This window comes from Oncorhynchus kisutch, linkage group LG16, assembly GCF_002021735.2.
Source record: "Oncorhynchus kisutch isolate 150728-3 linkage group LG16, Okis_V2, whole genome shotgun sequence".
Lineage (NCBI taxonomy): Eukaryota > Metazoa > Chordata > Actinopteri > Salmoniformes > Salmonidae > Oncorhynchus > Oncorhynchus kisutch.
The window spans coordinates 5,133,726-5,154,995 of record NC_034189.2 but is presented as its reverse complement, the minus strand read 5'-3'; the positions used below and the strand labels follow the sequence as shown (position 1 = coordinate 5,154,995).

General features: G+C 41.9%; 2 protein-coding genes across 2 annotated transcripts in view; both read right to left on the bottom strand.

Annotated features, from left to right (window-relative positions):
• Nucleotides 1–16,311, bottom strand: part of rbm46 (RNA binding motif protein 46) — a 43,517-nt gene extending 27,206 nt beyond the window's left edge. Inside the window, exons 1-8 of the mRNA XM_031791661.1 lie at nucleotides 16,194–16,311; nucleotides 15,757–15,928; nucleotides 14,578–14,622; nucleotides 14,352–14,487; nucleotides 14,146–14,249; nucleotides 10,892–10,944; nucleotides 9,390–9,519; nucleotides 4,562–4,664 (exon numbers count right to left, since the gene is read on the bottom strand). Coding sequence (XP_031647521.1) covers nucleotides 4,562–4,664; nucleotides 9,390–9,519; nucleotides 10,892–10,944; nucleotides 14,146–14,249; nucleotides 14,352–14,487; nucleotides 14,578–14,622; nucleotides 15,757–15,901 — 716 coding nt within the window. The 5' untranslated portion in view covers nucleotides 15,902–15,928; nucleotides 16,194–16,311. The remainder of the gene's footprint in view (nucleotides 1–4,561; nucleotides 4,665–9,389; nucleotides 9,520–10,891; nucleotides 10,945–14,145; nucleotides 14,250–14,351; nucleotides 14,488–14,577; nucleotides 14,623–15,756; nucleotides 15,929–16,193) is intronic.
• A 727-nt stretch (nucleotides 16,312–17,038) lies between these two features.
• The window catches only part of LOC109884486 (lecithin retinol acyltransferase), an 11,758-nt gene continuing 7,526 nt past the window's right edge, over nucleotides 17,039–21,270 (bottom strand). The window contains exon 5 of the mRNA XM_031793045.1: nucleotides 17,039–17,721. Within this exon, the coding sequence (XP_031648905.1) occupies nucleotides 17,566–17,721 (156 nt within the window). The 3' untranslated portion in view covers nucleotides 17,039–17,565. The remainder of the gene's footprint in view (nucleotides 17,722–21,270) is intronic.

Sequence of the window (21,270 nt, the reverse complement as noted above, 5' to 3'; positions counted from 1 at the left end):
TCTGCCCTGCCTATACTGATAGATAGACCTAGTGCACGGTTCTGTCTGTCTGGTGTCTGACCTGCCTATACTGATAGATAGGCCTAGTACACGGTTCTGTCTGGTGGCTGACCTGCCTATACTGATAGATAGACCTAGTGCACAGTTCTGTCTGTCTGTCTGGTGGCTGACCTGCCTATACTGATAGATAGGCCTAGTACACGGTTCTGTCTGGTGGCTGACCTGCCTATACTGATAGATAGACCTAGTACACGGTTCTGTCTGTCTGTCTGGTGGCTGACCTGCCTATACTGATAGATAGACCTAGTACACGGTTCTGTCTGTCTGGTGGCTGACCTACCTATACTGATAGATAGGCCTAGTACACGGTTCTGTCTGTCTGTCTGGTGACTGACCTGCCTATACTGATAGATAGACCTAGTGCACGGTTCTGTCTGTCTGTCTGGTGGCTGACCTGCCTATACTGATAGATAGACCTAGTGCACGGTTCTGTCTGTCTGTCTGTCTGGTGGCTGACCTGCCTATACTGATAGATAGACCTAGTGCACGGTTCTGTCTGTCTGGTGGCTGACCTGCCTATACTGATAGATAGACCTAGTGCACGGTTCTGTCTGGTGACTGACCTGCCTATACTGATAGATAGACCTAGTGCACAGTTCTGTCTGTCTGTCTGGTGTCTGCCCTGCCTATACTGATAGATAGACCTAGTGCACGGTTCTGTCTGTCTGGTGTCTGACCTGCCTATACTGATAGATAGGCCTAGTACACGGTTCTGTCTGGTGGCTGACCTGCCTATACTGATAGATAGACCTAGTGCACAGTTCTGTCTGTCTGTCTGGTGGCTGACCTGCCTATACTGATAGATAGACCTAGTGCACGGTTCTGTCTGGTGGCTGACCTGCCTATACTGATAGATAGACCTAGTGCACGGTTCTGTCTGTCTGTCTGGTGGCTGACCTGCCTATACTGATAGATAGACCTAGTGCACGGTTCTGTCTGTCTGTCTGGTGGCTGACCTGCCTATACTGATAGATAGACCTAGTGCACGGTTCTGTCTTTCTGTCTGGTGGCTGACCTGCCTATACTGATAGATAGACCTAGTGCACGGTTCTGTCTGTCTGTCTGGTGGCTGACCTGCCTATACTGATAGATAGACCTAGTGCACGGTTCTGTCTGTCTGGTGTCTGCCCTGCCTATACTGATAGATAGACCTAGTGCACGGTTCTGTCTGTCTGGTGTCTGACCTGCCTATACTGATAGATAGACCTAGTACACGGTTCTGTCTGGTGGCTGACCTGCCTATACTGATAGATAGACCTAGTGCACAGTTCTGTCTGTCTGTCTGGTGGCTGACCTGCCTATACTGATAGATAGACCTAGTGCACGGTTCTGTCTGGTGGCTGACCTGCCTATACTGATAGATAGACCTAGTGCACGGTTCTGTCTGTCTGGTGGCTGACCTGCCTATACTGATAGATAGGCCTAGTACACGGTTCTGTCTGGTGGCTGACCTGCCTATACTGATACATAGACCTAGTACACGGTTCTGTCTGTCTGTCTGGTGGCTGACCTGCCTATACTGACAGATAGACCTAGTGCACGGTTCTGTCTGGTGACTGACCTGCCTATACTGATAGATAGACCTAGTGCACAGTTCTGTCTGTCTGTCTGGTGTCTGCCCTGCCTATACTGATAGATAGACCTAGTGCACGGTTCTGTCTGTCTGGTGTCTGACCTGCCTATACTGATAGATAGGCCTAGTACACGGTTCTGTCTGGTGGCTGACCTGCCTATACTGATAGATAGACCTAGTGCACAGTTCTGTCTGTCTGTCTGGTGGCTGACCTGCCTATACTGATAGATAGGCCTAGTACACGGTTCTGTCTGGTGGCTGACCTGCCTATACTGATAGATAGACCTAGTACACGGTTCTGTCTGTCTGTCTGGTGGCTGACCTGCCTATACTGATAGATAGACCTAGTACACGGTTCTGTCTGTCTGGTGGCTGACCTACCTATACTGATAGATAGGCCTAGTACACGGTTCTGTCTGTCTGTCTGGTGACTGACCTGCCTATACTGATAGATAGACCTAGTGCACGGTTCTGTCTGTCTGTCTGGTGGCTGACCTGCCTATACTGATAGATAGACCTAGTGCACGGTTCTGTCTGTCTGTCTGTCTGGTGGCTGACCTGCCTATACTGATAGATAGACCTAGTGCACGGTTCTGTCTGTCTGGTGGCTGACCTGCCTATACTGATAGATAGACCTAGTGCACGGTTCTGTCTGGTGACTGACCTGCCTATACTGATAGATAGACCTAGTGCACAGTTCTGTCTGTCTGTCTGGTGTCTGCCCTGCCTATACTGATAGATAGACCTAGTGCACGGTTCTGTCTGTCTGGTGTCTGACCTGCCTATACTGATAGATAGGCCTAGTACACGGTTCTGTCTGGTGGCTGACCTGCCTATACTGATAGATAGACCTAGTGCACAGTTCTGTCTGTCTGTCTGGTGGCTGACCTGACTATACTGATAGATAGGCCTAGTACACGGTTCTGTCTGGTGGCTGACCTGCCTATACTGATAGATAGACCTAGTGCACAGTTCTGTCTGTCTGTCTGGTGGCTGACCTGCCTATACTGATAGATAGACCTAGTGCACGGTTCTGTCTGGTGGCTGACCTGCCTATACTGATAGATAGACCTAGTGCACGGTTCTGACTGTCTGTCTGGTGGCTGACCTGCCTATACTGATAGATAGACCTAGTGCACGGTTCTGTCTGGTGACTGACCTGCCTATACTGATAGATAGACCTAGTGCACAGTTCTGTCTGTCTGTCTGGTGGCTGACCTGCCTATACTGATAGATAGACCTAGTGTACGGTTCTGTCTGTCTGGTGTCTGACCTGCCTATACTGATAGATAGGCCTAGTACACGGTTCTGTCTGGTGGCTGACCTGCCTATACTGATAGATAGACCTAGTGCACAGTTCTGTCTGTCTGTCTGGTGGCTGACCTGACTATACTGATAGATAGGCCTAGTACACGGTTCTGTCTGGTGGCTGACCTGCCTATACTGATAGATAGACCTAGTACACGGTTCTGTCTGTCTGTCTGGTGGCTGACCTGCCTATACTGATAGATAGACCTAGTGCACGGTTCTGTCTGGTGACTGACCTGCCTATACTGATAGATAGACCTAGTGCACAGTTCTGTCTGTCTGTCTGGTGTCTGCCCTGCCTATACTGATAGATAGACCTAGTGCACGGTTCTGTCTGTCTGGTGTCTGACCTGCCTATACTGATAGATAGGCCTAGTACACGGTTCTGTCTGGTGGCTGACCTGCCTATACTGATAGATAGACCTAGTGCACAGTTCTGTCTGTCTGTCTGGTGGCTGACCTGCCTATACTGATAGACAGGCCTAGTACACGGTTCTGTCTGGTGGCTGACCTGCCTATACTGATAGATAGACCTAGTACACGGTTCTGTCTGTCTGTCTGGTGGCTGACCTGCCTATACTGATAGATAGACCTAGTACACGGTTCTGTCTGTCTGGTGGCTGACCTGCCTATACTGATAGATAGGCCTAGTACACGGTTCTGTCTGTCTGTCTGGTGACTGACCTGCCTATACTGATAGATAGACCTAGTGCACGGTTCTGTCTGTCTGTCTGGTGGCTGACCTGCCTATACTGATAGATAGACCTAGTGCACGGTTCTGTCTGTCTGTCTGTCTGGTGGCTGACCTGCCTATACTGATAGATAGACCTAGTGCACGGTTCTGTCTGTCTGGTGGCTGACCTGCCTATACTGTGTCCCTCTCCTCTCTCTCTCTCAATCCCTCGCTATCTTGCTTCTAAAGATGTGAGTGTTTGTGTTCTCGGAAGTACGGCAACTAATCAGTCTCCTCCGTTCCAAAAAAATATTGAATCTTAGGAGTCCATTCCTAGTGGAAGATGTTTTCTTTCAACTAAATGTCTTGGCAAGTCAAACTATATGAGGAGAGAGTGGTCTGCGTGCAGGGAGCTCTTGAGATTTATTTGATTGACAGCTCTGGTCGCCTGGTGATGGACGTTACTCCTGCTTCAGAAGCGACATTCTTTTACAGGTCGTAAAAGGTCAGTTCAACGTTCTTAACTATCTCCAGAGAAGGTCTCCCGTTTGCTATTTAAAAATCTACGGCGTATCCTTACAGACAAACAAACATGCCGGAGGCGACACGCTTTTCAAGGGTAATTTATGACTGCGTGGGTAAATACGAGGTAAAGGGAGATATATATATATATATATAGATACCTAGTCAGCTGTAGATCTGAACACATTCAACTGAAATGGTGTCTGCCGGATTTAACCCAACCCTTCTGAATCAGAGGTTCTAAATCGACATCCACGCCCCGGGGGAACAGTGGGTTAACTGCCTTGTTGCTCGCAGGCAGAATGACTGATTTTTTTTGCCTCGTCAGCTCAGTTACTGGCCCAACGCTCCAACCCGCCATTTATTGCCTGTCGCTATCGGTTACACATACATAATAGGACCGTTTTTCACACACACACACACACCTGACGTAGAGCACTCTGACACGTAGCATGGTCTCCTCGTCAACATCCTTCTCTGGTTCGGCCCAGTCCACCTGGATAGTGTGGCCCCACAGCTGAAACGTACCTGGAGATACCCCCCCCCCGGTTTTCTCCATTTAGTTTTATCAGGTTACAATTGTTTCCTACGTTTTCAAGATTTCGCTCTCAAAACCAAACATTTCTAAATAGAGAAGCGTAAAAAGAAGTGGGTGTTCTAAGTCCATTAGGATGCTTAAACCACACCAGGATACCCCATTTTGAGGTAAAATGGAAGGAACTTATATTTTCGGGTGTACCCTTTAATTCAACTGCTCGCCAGCCAGAGACCGTCGTGATTGAAGAGCAAAACAAATGGTCACTGGACTGATAAAAAAACAAACAATAACATGATATCATTCTGCCAGTTAGGTATTAGGCTACTTTGTTGTGAACATTTAATTGAGAAGGTTTTTGGAAAACCTTTGCATCTACCAGAAGACGGCTGTCATCAGCATCCTCGCTAATGTCTTAGCTATCCTCGCTAATGTCTTAGCCGTCTTAGCTATCCTCGCTAACATCTTAGCCAGTCTTAGCTTTCCTCGCTAACGTCTTAGCTATCCTCGCTAACGTCTTAGCCAGTCTTAGCTATCCTCGCTAACGTCTTAGCCAGTCTTAGTTATTCTCGCTAACGTCTTAACTATCCTCGCTAACGTCTTAGCCGTCGTAGCTATCCTCGCTAAGGTTTTAGCCGTCTTAGCTATCCTCGCAAACGTCTTAGCCGTCTTAGCTATCCTCGCTAACGTCTTAGCCGTCTTAGCTATCCTCACTAACGTCTACACAAAGTGGTAAACCGACCACACAGACATGAGCATTCCCTCTCGCCGGTCCCGTTCTGTGAACTTGTGTGGCCTACCACTTCTCGGCTGACCCGTTGTTTCTCCTAGACGTTTCTACTTCACAATAACAGCACTTACAGTGGACCGGTGCAGCTCTAAGCAGGGTAGAAATTTGATGAACTGACTTGTTGGGTAGGTGGCATCCTATGACGTTACCGCGTTGAAAGTTGAAGGAAAATACAAATCACTGATGTCTTTTGTTCATGTCTTATGATAAACTTGGGCAAATTAAAAATAAGTTTGTTGAATTGTTGAATTCTGTTTTAATGTCTGGATTCCACTGCGTTCCCAGCAATGCAGATTTATAGGGCCCTAGCTATGGCACCTATAAATCTATCCATGACACCTACATCACCCGATGTCACAGGAAGGCCAAAAAGATAATCAAGGACAACATCCACCCGAGCCACTGCCTGCTCACCCAGCTATCGTCCAGAAGGCGAGGTCAGTACAGGTGCATCAAAGCAGGGACCGAGAGACTGAAAAACAGCTTCTATCTCAAGGCCATCAGACTGCTAGACAGCCATCACTAACATTGAGTGGCTGCTGCCAACATACTGACTCAAATCTCTGGCCACTTTAATAAATGTATCACTAGCCACTTTAAACTATGCCACTTTGTTTACATACCCTACATTAATAATCTCATATGTATATACTGTACTCGATACCATCTACTGCATCTTGCCTATGCCGTTCTGTACCATCACTCTTTCATATATCTTTATGTACATATTCTTCATCCCTTTACACTTGTGTGTATAAGGTAGTTGTTGTGAAATTGTTAGGTTAGATTACTCGTTGGTTATTACTGCATTGTCGGAACTAGAAGCACAAGCATTTAGCTACACTCGTATTAACATCTGTATCACCGACTGGTATGGCAACTGCACCGCCCTCAACCGTAAGGCTCTCCAGAGGGTAGTGAGGTCTGCACAACGCATCACCGGGGGCAAACTACCTGCCCTCCAGGACACCTACACCACCCGATGCTACAGGAAGGCCATAAAGATCATCAAGGACATCAACCACCCGAGCCACTGCCTGTTCACCCCGCTGTCATCCAGAAGGCGAGGTCAGTACAGGTGCATCAAAGCTGGGACCGAGAGACTGAAAAACAGCTTCTATCTCAAGGCCATCAGACTGTTAAACAGCCACCACTAACATTGAGTGGCTACTGCCAACACACTGTCAATGCCACTGACTCTACTCCAGCCACTTTAATCATGGGAATTGATGGGAAATGATGTAATATATCACTAGCCACTTTAAACAATGCTACCGTATATAATGTTACTTACCCTACATTATTCATCTCATATGCATACGTAGATACTGTACTCTATATCATCGACTGCATCCTTATGTAATACATGTATCACTAGCCACTTTAACTATGCCACTTGGTTTACATACTCATCTCATATGTATATACTGTACTCGATATCATCTACTGTATCTTGCCTATGCTGCTCTGTACCATCACTCATTCATATATCCTTATGTACATATTCTTTATCCCCTTACATTGTGTAAAAGACAGTAGTTTTTTGGGGAATTGTTAGTTAGATTACTTGTTGGTTATTACTGCATTGTCGGAACTAGAAGCACAAGCATTTCGCTACAGTCGCATTAACATCTGCTAACCATGTGTATGTGACAAATAAATTTGATTTGATTTGATTTGATTTGTGACCTGTTGCCACGAGAAAAGGGCAACCAGTGAAGAACAAACACCATTGTAAATACAACCCATATTTATGCTTATTTATTTTATCGTGTCCTTTAACCATTTGTACATTGTTAAAACACTGTATATATATATAATATGACATTTGTAATGTCTTTATTGTTTTGAAACTTCTGTATGTGTAATGTTTACTGTTAATTTTTGTTGTTTATTTGACTTTGTATATTATCTACCTCACTTGCTTTGGCAATGTTAACACATGTTTCCCATGCCAATAAAGCCCCTTGAATTGAACATTCCAACTGTAGCATCACTCATTCATATATCCTTATGTACATATTCTTTATCCCCTTACACTGTGTATAAGACAGTAGTTTTGGAATTGTTAGTTAGATTACTTGTTGGTTATTACTGCATTGTCGGAACTAGAAGCACAAGCATTTCGCTACACTCGCATTAACATCTGCTAACCATGTGTATGTGACAAATAACATCTGCTAACCATGTGACCATTAACATCTGCTAACCATGTGTATGTGACAAATAACATTTGATTTGATTTGACCATGTGTATGTGACAAATAACATTTGATTTGATTTAACCATGTGTATGTGACAAATAACATTTGATTTGATTTGATTTAACCATGTGTATGTGACCAATAACATTTGATTTGACCATGTGTATGTGACCAATAACATTTGATTTGATTTGACCATGTGTATGTGACCAATAACATTTGATTTGATTTGACCATGTGTATGTGACCAATAACATTTGATTTGATTTGACCATGTGTATGTGACAAATAACATTTGATTTGATTTGACCATGTGTATGTGACAAATAACATTTGATTTGATTTGACCATGTGTATGTGACAAATAACATTTGATTTGATTTGATTTGACCATGTGTATGTGACAAATAACATTTGATTTGATTTGACCATGTGTATGTGACAAATAACATTTGATTTGATTTGACCATGTGTATGTGACAAATAACATTTGATTTGATTTGACCATGTGTATGTGACAAATAACATTTGATTTGATTTGACCATGTGTATGTGACAAATAACATTTGATTTGATTTGATTTGACCATGTGTATGTGACAAATAACATTTGATTTGATTTGACCATGTGTATGTGACAAATAACATTTGATTTGATTTGACCATGTGTATGTGACAAATAACATTTGATTGATTGATTTGACCATGTGTATGTGACCAATAACATTTGATTTGATTTGATTTGACCATGTGTATGTGACCAATAACATTTGATTTGATTTGATTTGACCATGTGTATGTGACCAATAACATTTGATTTGATTTGATTTGACCATGTGTATGTGACAAATAACATTTGATTTGATTTGACCATGTGTATGTGACAAATAACATTTGATTTGATTTGATTTGACCATGTGTATGTGACAAATAACATTTGATTTGATTTGATTTGACCATGTGTATGTGACAAATAACATTTGATTTGATTTGATTTGACCATGTGTATGTGACCAAAAGTGTTTTGATATCAATTGTTTAGTTTTAGCCCCCTCTACAGTAACTCCGAGGTACTGCTACTACTATAACTGAATAAACTCCCAACAGCCCAACACCAGTCCTCTAGTCCCCCAACAGCCCAACACCAGTCCTCTAGTCCCCCAACAGCCCAACTCCAGTCCTCTAGTCCCCCAACAGCCCAACTCCAGTCTCCCAACAGCCCAACTCCAGTCCTCTAGTCCCCCAACAGCCCAACTCCAGTCCCCCAACAGCCCAAAACCAGTCCTCTAGTCCCCCAACAGCCCAACACCAGTCCTCTAGTCTCCCAACAGCCCAACACCAGTCCTCTAGTCCCCCAACAGCCCAACTCCAGTCCTCTAGTCTCCCAACAGCCCAACACCAGTCCTCTAGTCCCCCAACAGCCCAACACCAGTCCTCTAGTCCCCCAACAGCCCAACTCCAGTCCTCTAGTCCCCCAACAGCCCAACTCCAATCCTCTAGTCCCCCAACAGCCCAACTCTAGTCCCCCAACAGCCCAACTCCAGTCCTCTAGTCCCCCAACAGCCCAACTCTAGTCCCCCAACAACACACATTTATATTGTAACCCTGGACAAGTACACCTGGTATGACTTTCATTAGTACCATGGCTTCAGCTTTGTAAGACTTGTAGAGTGTGTGTGGGTGTAAAATCCAATCAAAAGTGTATTGGTGTGTGTGTGTGTATACCTGGTATTAGTTTCCTCCGTGCCATGGCAGCTGCTTTGTGAGAGTCGTACTCAACGAAGGCAAACCCTCTGTTCTTAGTCTTGTCTGTAGCGCTGGGGTAAACTATGACGTCTACCACTCCTTCTGTCACCTAGACAACACACACCGATTGATACACAGTGTGTCAAAGGGCATAAATCTGAACCATGGTCTCCCACAGGAGAAACCAACGTCTTGACCATTAGAACAAGGGGAAATCCTCGTGTCTGCTAGACGACAGCCCACTAACCTTCCTCATGATGTCGGCCCTCCTCATGTCTGCTAGACGACAGCCCACTAACCATCCTCATGATGTCGGCCCTCCTCATGTCTGCTAGACGACAGCCCACTAACCTTCCTCATGTCAGCCCTCCTCATGTCTGCTAGACGACAGCCCACTAACCTTCCTCATGTCAGCCCTCCTCATGTCTGCTAGACGACAGCCCACTAACCTTCCTCATGATGTCAGCCCTCCTCATGTCTGCTAGACGACAGCCCACTAACCTTCCTCATGATGTCAGCCCTCCTCATGTCTGCTAGACGACAGCCCACTAAACCTTCCTCATGATGTCAGCCCTCCTCATGTCTGCTAGACGACAGCCCACTAACATTCCTCATGATGTCGGCCCTCCTCATGTCTGCTAGACGACAGCCCACTAACCTTCCTCATGTCAGCCCTCCTCATGTCTGCTAGACGACAGCCCACTAACCTTCCTCATGATGTCAGCCCTCCTCATGTCTGCTAGACGACAGCCCACTAACATTCCTCATGATGTCGGCCCTCCTCATGTCTGCTAGACGACAGCCCACTAACCTTCCTCATGATGTCAGCCCTCCTCATGTCTGCTAGATGTGATCACACTAACCTTCCTCATGATGTCAGCCCTCCTCATGTCTGCTAGATGTGATCACACTAACCTTCCTCATGATGTCAGCCCTCCTCATGTCTGCTAGATGTGATCACACTAACCTTCCTCATGATGTCAGCCCTCCTCATGTCTGCTAGATGTGATCACACTAACCTTCCTCATGATGTCAGCCCTCCTCATGTCTGCTAGATGTGATCACACTAACCTTCCTCATGATGTCAGCCCTCCTCATGTCTGCTAGACGACAGCCCACTAACCTTCCTCATGATGTCAGCCCTCCTCATGTCTGCTAGATGTGATCACACTAACCTTCCTCATGTCAGCCCTCCTCATGTCTGCTAGATGTGATCACACTAACCTTCCTCATGATGTCAGCCCTCCTCATGTCTGCTAGATGTGATCACACTAACCTTCCTCATGATGTCAGCCCTCCTCATGTCTGCTAGATGTGATCACACTAACCTTCCTCATGATGTCAGCCCTCCTCATGTCTGCTAGATGTGATCACACTAACCTTCCTCATGATGTCAGCCCTCCTCATGTCTGCTAGATGTGATCACACTAACCTTCCTCATGTCAGCCCTCCTCATGTCTGCTAGATGTGATCACACTAACCTTCCTCATCTCCACTAGTATTTCCTCCTTCGTCTTGTCTTTGGGTATAGACCCTGTAAAACAATCCTATCATTAGTAAATGGGCTATCTAAAATCTAAGACAACACATTTTTGTGATATTTTCCATTGCTGAAATAGACATACGAGTTCAGACAACATTGTGTTGAAGTCATTCCTACCTATGAACAATCTAGACTGACACACACTCCTATAAACTTCCCTGATCTGATGGTTGTAGTTGGTTGTAGTTGTCATGGTTGTAGTTGTAGAGTTAGGTGATATCTGATATCATGGTTGTAGTTGTAGGGTTAGGTGATATCTGATCTGATGGTGTAGTTGCAGTTGTAGGGTTAGGTGATATCTGATCTCATGGTGTAGTTGTAGGGTTAGGTGATATCTGATCTCATGGTGTAGTTGCAGGGTTATGTGATATCTGATCTCATGGTATAGTTGCAGGGTTATGTGATATCTGATCTCATGGTGTAGTTGTAGGGTTAGGTGATATCTGATCTCATGGTGTAGTTGTAGGGTTAGGTGATATCTGATCTCATGGTGTAGTTGTAGGGTTAGGTGATATCTGATCTCATGGTGTAGTTGTAGGGTTATGTGATATCTGATCTCATGGTGTAGTTGTAGGATTAGGTGATATCTGATCTGATCTCATGGTGTAGTTGCAGTTGTAGGGTTAGGTGATATCTGATCTCATGGTGTAGTTGTAGGGTTAGGTTATATCTGATCTCATGGTGTAGTTGTAGGGTTAGGTTATATCTGATCTCATGGTGTAGTTGTAGGGTTAGGTGATATCTCATGGTGTAGTTGTAGGGTTATAGGTGATATCTGATCTCATGGTGTAGTTGTAGGGTTATAGGTGATATCTGATTTCATGATGTAGTTGTAGGGTTATAGGTGATATCTCATGGTGTAGTTGTAGGGTTATAGGTGATATCTCATGGTGTAGTTGTAGGGTTATAGGTGATATCTCATGGTGTAGTTGTAGGGTTATAGGTGATATCTGATTTCATGATGTAGTTGTAGGGTTATAGGTGATATCTGATCTGATCTCATGGTGTAGTTGTAGGGTTATGTGATATCCGATCTCATGGTGTAGTTGTAGGGTTAGGTGATATCTGATCTCATGGTGTAGTTGTAGGGTTAGGTTATATCTGATCTCATGGTGTAGTTGTAGGGTTAGGTTATATCTGATCTCATGGTGTAGTTGTAGGGTTAGGTTATATCTGATCTCATGGTGTAGTTGTAGGGTTATAGGTGATATCTGATCTCATGGTGTAGTTGTAGGGTTATAGGTGATATCTCATGGTGTAGTTGTAGGGTTAGGTGATATCTCATGGTGTAGTTGTAGGGTTATAGGTGATATCTCATGGTGTAGTTGTAGGGTTATAGGTGATATCTCATGGTGTAGTTGTAGGGTTATAGGTGATATCTCATGGTGTAGTTGTAGGGTTATAGGTGATATCTCATGGTGTAGTTGTAGGGTTATAGGTGATATCTCATGGTGTAGTTGTAGGGTTATAGGTGATATCTGATTTCATGATGTAGTTGTAGGGTTATAGGTGATATCTCATGGTGTAGTTGTAGGGTTATAGGTGATATCTGATTTCATGATGTAGTTGTAGGGTTAAAGGTGATATCTCATGGTGTAGTTGTAGGGTTATAGGTGATATCTCATGGTGTAGTTGTAGGGTTATAGGTGATATCTCATGGTGTAGTTGTAGGGTTATAGGTGATATCTCATGGTGTAGTTGTAGGGTTAGGTGATATCTCATGGTGTAGTTGTAGGGTTATAGGTGATATCTCATGGTGTAGTTGTAGGGTTATAGGTGATATCTCATGGTGTAGTTGTAGGGTTATAGGTGATATCTCATGGTGTAGTTGTAGGGTTATAGGTGATATCTCATGGTGTAGTTGTAGGGTTATAGGTGATATCTCATGGTGTAGTTGTAGGGTTAGGTGATATCTCATGGTGTAGTTGTAGGGTTATAGGTGATATCTCATGGTGTAGTTGTAGGGTTATAGGTGATATCTCATGGTGTAGTTGTAGGGTTAGGTGATATCTCATGGTGTAGTTGTAGGGTTATAGGTGATATCTCATGGTGTAGTTGTAGGGTTATAGGTGATATCTCATGGTGTAGTTGTAGGGTTATAGGTGATATCTGATTTCATGATGTAGTTGTAGGGTTATAGGTGATATCTCATGGTGTAGTTGTAGGGTTATAGGTGATATCTCATGGTGTAGTTGTAGGGTTATAGGTGATATCTCATGGTGTAGTTGTAGGGTTAGGTGATATCTCATGGTGTAGTTGTAGGGTTATAGGTGATATCTCATGGTGTAGTTGTAGGGTTAGGTGATATCTCATGGTGTAGTTGTAGGGTTATAGGTGATATCTCATGGTGTAGTTATAGGGTTATAGGTGATATCTCATGGTGTAGTTGTAGGGTTATAGGTGATATCTCATGGTGTAGTTGTAGGGTTATAGGTGATATCTCATGGTGTAGTTGTAGGGTTATAGGTGATATCTCATGGTGTAGTTGTAGGGTTAGGTGATATCTCATGGTGTAGTTGTAGGGTTATAGGTGATATCTCATGGTGTAGTTGTAGGGTTAGGTGATATCTCATGGTGTAGTTGTAGGGTTATAGGTGATATCTCATGGTGTAGTTGTAGGGTTATAGGTGATATCTCATGGTGTAGTTGTAGGGTTAGGTGATATCTCATGGTGTAGTTGTAGGGTTATAGGTGATATCTCATGGTGTAGTTGTAGGGTTAGGTGATATCTCATGGTGTAGTTGTAGGGTTAGGTGATATCTCATGGTGTAGTTGTAGGGTTAGGTGATATCTCATGGTGTAGTTGTAGGGTTATAGGTGATATCTGGGCAGACCTCTTCTTCGAATATGCTTCTCCGAACATCATTGGTTTGCGAAGTTTATAACTAGATAATTCTTTTTTTTCCTTCATTTTACCATATTACATTCTCATTAAACAATGTTAGCACGGCAACAACAAAAAACAAGGCTTAGTTAATACATTTAGACTCCATTTAACATCTTGATACGGCCTAACTGATGAAACTGCACAGTTTTGATTTGTTAAGTTCAAATAAGAGTATAGTCTTGACTATCACAATATATCGTCTTGCACTTCACGATATACTGTCAATGTCAAAATATCACAATATTAGATGTATTCATACGCCAACCGTATTGTGTTGTGATGGAAGTGTTTGAAGTCATCCCTACCTATGAACAATCTACAGTTGTCCAGACTGACACACACTCCTATAAACTTCCCTGGTCTGATCTCATGGTTGTCTAGGAGATGGATGGATCTCTGAGCTGCCTCTCTGTAATCACACACACAGGAGGGGAGAATGATGAGAGAGGGATGAGAAGGGGAAGAGAGAGATGGAGACAGAGAGGGGGGGGGGATAATGGATCATCCCTACCTGGTAGTGTACATGACGAAAGCGTAGCCCCGGTTCTCTCCACTAAACTCCATCATCAGTCTGAACTCATAGATTCTCCCAGCTCTCTCAAACACGGGCACCAACTCATCCTCATACATGTCCCTGGGGATCTTACCTTAAGATACCACACCCACAAAGATTCTCTTATCGTCATTATACTCTTAACACTGACGTGTGTGGAAGTAGATTACATGTGGTTCCTTACCTACAAACACCTCACACCCTCGTGGGGGAGGAGGGCCATCCCAACCTGGGGAGAAGGAAGAAAGGGAAAGAGAGAGAGAGAGAGAGAGAGAGAGAGAGAGAGGAAAGGGAAAGAGAGAGGATGAGGAGAGAGAGAATGATGAAAGAGAGAGAGAAAGAGAGAGAGAGAGAGAGAGAGAGAGAGAGAGAGAGAGAGAGGAAAGGGAAAGAGAGAGGATGAGGAGAGAGAGAATGATGAACGAGAGAGAGAGAAAAAGAGAGAGAGAGAGAGAGAGAGAGGATGAATGAGGAGAGAGAGGAGGAATGAGGAGAGAGAGGAGGCAGAGAGAGGATAATGAGAGAGAGAGGAGAGAGGAGGCAGAGAGAGGATAATGAGAGAGAGAGGAGAGAGAGGCAGAGAGGGGAGGAATGAGGAGAGAGAGGAGAGAGGCAGAGAGGGGAGGAATGAGGAGAGAGGAGAGAGGCAGAGAGGGGAGGAATGAGGAGAGAGAGGAGGCAGAGAGAGGATAATGAGAGAGAGAGGAGAGAGAGGATGATGAGAGAGAGGATAATGAGAGAGGAGAGAGCGAGAGACAGGATGATGAGAGAGAGAAATCGTTGAAGTTCATCACACCTGTATTAATCATTCATAATCGAATTACTATTATTAATAGGAAGGTGCAGTTTACATCCCTTCAATGCCAGTAGATATGGAGCCTGACAGTTGTGTTTATAAATATATATTATTATATGATCTGCGCATGCGCTAACACTAGCCGAGAGAGCCTCCCTCCTTAGCGTGAGTGAAGTGAGTTCTGAACAACTAAATGAATTTATGCATCTTAGTAGTTTTCACATACAAACTCAAAATGAAATATGCTTCCCAAAAATAACATGATTCCAGGTAAATAGGAATATTTTGACGAAATCGTTATTCTTGCAAAAGCATGCAAAGGTTTTAATCCAACTATTATATTAATCTGACTATCCACATGAGTCGCGTTATTGCATCTAACCGTACTCTCTTACACACACACAATTGGTTCTATCTTCTCTCTCTCTCTCAATTCTGTCTCTCTCTTTCTCTCAGACATACTAGCTGAATTCAACCACATGTTAACTTACACACTGTCTCTCTCTCTGTCACACACACACACACACACACACCCACCCACACACACACATAACGTTAAATCCACACCTGGAGGCGGGCCACCGAACTTCCTCTGTCCGTTCTCCTGTACCATGCTGTATCCCGTGGTCTCCATCAGCGCTAGAAGCGCAGCCTCGTTCGGGCTCTCCGTCCTCCCGTCGTCCCCGGTCACACTACCGCTGTCTCCGTCCATATGGTCAGCTAACGTCGGACGCTCGGTCTGTGTGGACGGCTGGCTAACGTTAGGCAATTCCGTTAAATAGTCCAGTGGATGAGTGAAGTTGACAACATACATATATATATTAGCTAGTTACGTTACTAACAACGGTATTAATAGCTAGATTAGACACATTGGTATAAACCGCGGTCTTTGTAACGTTAGCTAGGCGGGAATTAACGCTAGTTAGCTAGCTAACTTTACTATCAATTATCCAGTTCGATGGTTAATTAATAAAAGTCCAACAACAACAAAAAAAGCTGCTTACCTCAGTCGTAAATATATTTATTATAGATATTACTATTTTTTAAACGTGGATTTGATCAATTTTTTTGTGTTTATATATTCGCTACGGTGATGAAATGCGGTTTAGTCGGCGATCAAAGCCTCCGGTCTTCCTCGAGTTGCCATAGGCGACCGGGATCATCCACATCCAGCCAATCAGCGTGCGTTGCGGGTGCGAACGGCGGGATAATTGGGGTGTGTTCGTAAATGAACTCTAGAGAAGCAGAGTCCGTTTGTAAAAAATCATTTTTTAAATGTTTTTTATTTATTTAACTAGGCATTCCAGTTAATAAGAACAAATTCTTATTTATAATGATGGTTTACCCGAGGAAAAGTGGGGTTAACTGCCTTGTTCAGAGGCATAAACGATAGATTGTTTTACCTTGTCAGCACGGGGATTCGATCCAGCAACCTTTCGGTTACCGACCCAACGCTGACCCAACCTACCGCCCCAAACTAACCGGTATAAAGTGGGCTATCTTGCTACTTTCAAACACAAATGAGAGAACGGCCCACTGACCATTTTACCCGCCCTAGCAGAGTTGAATAAATTGTGTTGTGCACCTTGATATCTAGAGCAATTAGTGACTGTAACTGTGCTGCGCGGAAATAATTTAATTACGTTGTTTTTTGTTGTGCCGACGCTTAATTACACCGGTCACATTCAACTGGTGTTTCGTGTTTGTAAATTCTTAAATTATTCTGCGGTCTGAAATCGGAGTAGACAGACAAGAGTGATTTATGAACGCATCCAAATCCATACACGTTTCTGTAGATGAATACTTATTTTTTTCCGTCTGAAAATAAATAATCACAAGAAGAAAACGGTGACCATTGAATTTTTTTTAATTTATTTATAGTAACATAATTCACTGTTATACAGGTCAAAATAGTATATTACTCAAACGTATGTAATTAATCAATTACAATAAAACACAGGGTGTAAACACATGTATTGGCATCATTACTAGGCCTTATGATGCAGTGGCAAATTATTATTAATAGTTATTGAAGAAACCCGTCTGTCTGTCTGGTAATCCTGTAATCTACATTCCCCTACTCACTACTTCTTTGTACAGTGTCCAGTTCAACTCCATTTTCTTTAACGGACTGCAAAGAATTTTTATAAAACAATGTGTATTTCCTTCCTTCCTTCCTTCCTTCCTTCCTTCCTTCCTTCCTTCCTTCCTTCCTTCCTTCCTTCCTTCCTTCCTTCCTTCCTTCCTTCCTTCCTTCCTTCCTTCCTTCCTTCCTTCCTTCCTTCCTTCCTTCCTTCCTTCCTTCCTTCCTTCCTTCCTTCCTTCCTTCCTTCCTTCTTTCCTTCCTTCCCTCCTTCCTTCCTTCCCTCCAAGTGTCTAGGAAGCCATCCAGATAATGAAGGGAACCAGGACAATGACCAGGGCTGAGTAGAGAGACACGACCCCCAGATAGAGCACTAGCACTGGGCCTAACACCGCTGTCACCTTGGCACTCCTCTGGCTCAGAATGAACTTCTTCACTGTCTTACAGAACTGAGAGAGAGAGAGAGAGAGAGAGAGAGAGAGAGAGAGAGAGAGAGGATGCAGAAAGAGGGAAGGTAGAGAGAAGGGGGATAGAGGGGAGAGAGACAGAGGTAGTGGGTAAATAGAGATGGGGGGGGGGGAGATGTGAATACATGATTAATTCTCTACAGCTGTGTGCCCAAGGGGCTATTGATTTTCAGGACAACTGCATGTAATTTATAATACCCAACAGGGGGTGCCATAGTATCACTACACATCATGTGTTTGTCAGTCTTGTCGTATTCTACTGAGTGTTCTATATTCTAGAGTTCTACTGTTCTGTTCTGTTCTGTTCTGGTGAGAGCTTGAGTATGGTCGTCCCTGTGACTGTGTATGTGTTTATAACTTAAGTCATTCATTTAAATTCATCCATCCATCCCTTCATCTCTGTGTGTTAAAGGTGACTAGGTTCAGACAGGCCCACTAGCCTCCATTTTAGTAACCAGGTGAAGAAAGATCCAGAATGTCTTTTGTAGATCCCATCAGACTAACAGCTGGTCAATGGGTCCATCAGGTCACAAATGCAATAAAATGCAAATTAATTACTTAAAAATCATACAATGTGATTATCTGGATTTTATATTCCGTCTCTCTGTTTTACATTCCGTCTCTCACAGTTGAAGTGTACCTATGATAAAAATTTACAGACCTCTACATGCTTCGTAAGTAGGAAAACCTGCAAAATCGGCAGTGTATCAAATACTTTGTCTCCCCATCTCCCCACACACACACACACACACACACACACACACACACACACACACACACACACACACACACACACACACACACACACACACACACACACACACACACACACACACACACACTGTAGATCCACATGGTTACTCAGCCCAGCACCTTAGAGGCTGCTGCCCTATGTACATAGACATGGAATCACTGGTCACTTTAATAATGGAACACTGGTCACTTTAATAATGGAACACTGGTCACTTTAATAATGGAACACTGGTCACTTTAATAATGGAACACTGGCCACTTTAATAATGGAACACTGGTCACTTTAATAATGGAACACTGGTCACTTTAATAATGGAACACTGGTCACTTTAATAATGGAACACTGGTCACTTTAATAATGGAACACTGGTCACTTTAATAATGGAACACTATTTACTTTAATAATGGAACACTGGTGCCTTTAATAATGGAACACTGGTCACTTTAATAATGGAACACTGGTCACTTTAATAATGGAACACTGGTCCCTTTAATAATGGAACACTGGTCACTTTAATAATGGAACACTAGTTACTTTAATACTGGAACACTGGTCACTAATAATGGAACACTGGTCACTTTAATAATGGAACACTGGTCACTTTAATAATGGAACACTGGTCCCTTTAATAATGGAGCACTAGTTACTTTAATAATGGAACACTGGTCACTTTAATAATGGAACACTGGTCACTTTAATAATGGAACACTGGTCACTTTAATAATGGAACACTGGTCACTTTAATAATGGAACACTGGTCACTTTAATAATGGGACACTGGTCACTAATAATGTTTACATACTGCTTTACTCATTTCATATATACATATATATATATATATATATATATATATTCACTACTTTACCTTCTACTAAACACTACTTGTTACTATACACTACTTACTTTTTACTAAACACTACTTTAATTGTTACTGTACACTACTTGTTACTATACACCACTTTACTTGTTACTATACACCACTTTACTTGTTACTATACACTACTTGTTACTAAACACTACTCTAATCTTTTTACTAAACACTACTTTACTTGTTACTATACACTACTTCACTTGTTACTATACACTATTTGTTACTATACACAACTTTACTTGTTACTATACACTATTTGTTACTATACACTACTTGTTACTATACGCTACTTGTTACTATACACTACTTGTTACTATACACTAGTTGTTACTATACACTACTTGTTACTATGCACTAGTTGTTACTATACACTACTTCACTTGTTACTATACACTACTTGTTACTATAAACTACTTGTTACTATACAATATTTGTTACTATACACTAGTTGTTACTATACACTACTTGTTACTATACACTACTTGTTACTATACACTATTTGTTACTATACACTACTTTACTTGTTACTATACACTATTTGTTACTATACACTACTTCACTTGTTACTATGTAAACTACTTTACTTGTTACTATACACTACTTGTTACTAAACACTACTCTAATCTTTTTACTAAACACTACTTTACTTGTTACTATACACTACTTCACTTGTTACTATACACTATTTGTTACTATACACTACTTCACTTGTTACTATGTAAACTACTTTACTTGTTACTATACACTACTTGTTACTAAACACTACTCTAATCTTTTTACTAAACACTACTTTACTTGTTACTATACACTACTTCACTTGTTACTATGTAAACTACTTTACTTGTTACTATACACTAGTTGTTTCTATACACTACCTGTTACTATACACAAGTTGTTACTATACACTACTTGTTACTATACACTACTTTACTTGTTACTATACACTATTTGTTACTATAAACTACTTGTTACTACACACTACTTGTTACTATACACTACTTTACTTGTTACTAAACAATATTTTACTTATTACTATACACTATTTGTTACTATAAACTACTTGTTACTATAAACTACTTTACATGTTACTATACACTATTTGTTACTATAAACTACTTGTTACTATAAACTACTTTACATGTTACTATACACTATTTGTTACTATAAACTACTTGTTACTATAAACTACTTTACTTGTTACTATACACTACTTGTTACTATACACTACTTTACTTGTTACTATACACTATTTGTTACTATAAACTACTTGTTACTATAAACGACTTTACTTGTTACTATACACTACTTGTTACTATAAACTACTTTACTTGTTACTAAACAATATTTTACTTATTACTATACACTACTTGTTACTATACACTACTCTAATCTTGTTACTAAACACTACTTGTTACTATATACTACTCTAATCTTGTTACTATACACTACTTGTTACTATACACTACTCTAATCTTGTTACTATACACTATTTGTTACTATAAACTACTTGTTACTACACACTAGTTGTTACTATACACTACTTTACTTGTTACTAAACAATATTTTACATGTTACTATACACTATTTGTTACTATACACTAGTTGTTACTATACACTACTTTACTTGTTACTATAAATTACTTTACTTGTTACTATAAAGTACTTGTTACTATAAACTACTTGTTAATATACACTACTTGTTACTATAAACTACTTTACTTGTTAATATACACTAGTTGTTACTATACACTACTTTACTTGTTACTAAACAATATTTTACATGTTACTATACACTATTTGTTACTATAAACTACTTGTTACTATACACTATTTGTTACTATACACTAGTTGTTACTATACACTACTTTACTTGTTACTATACACCACTTTACTTGTTACTATAAAC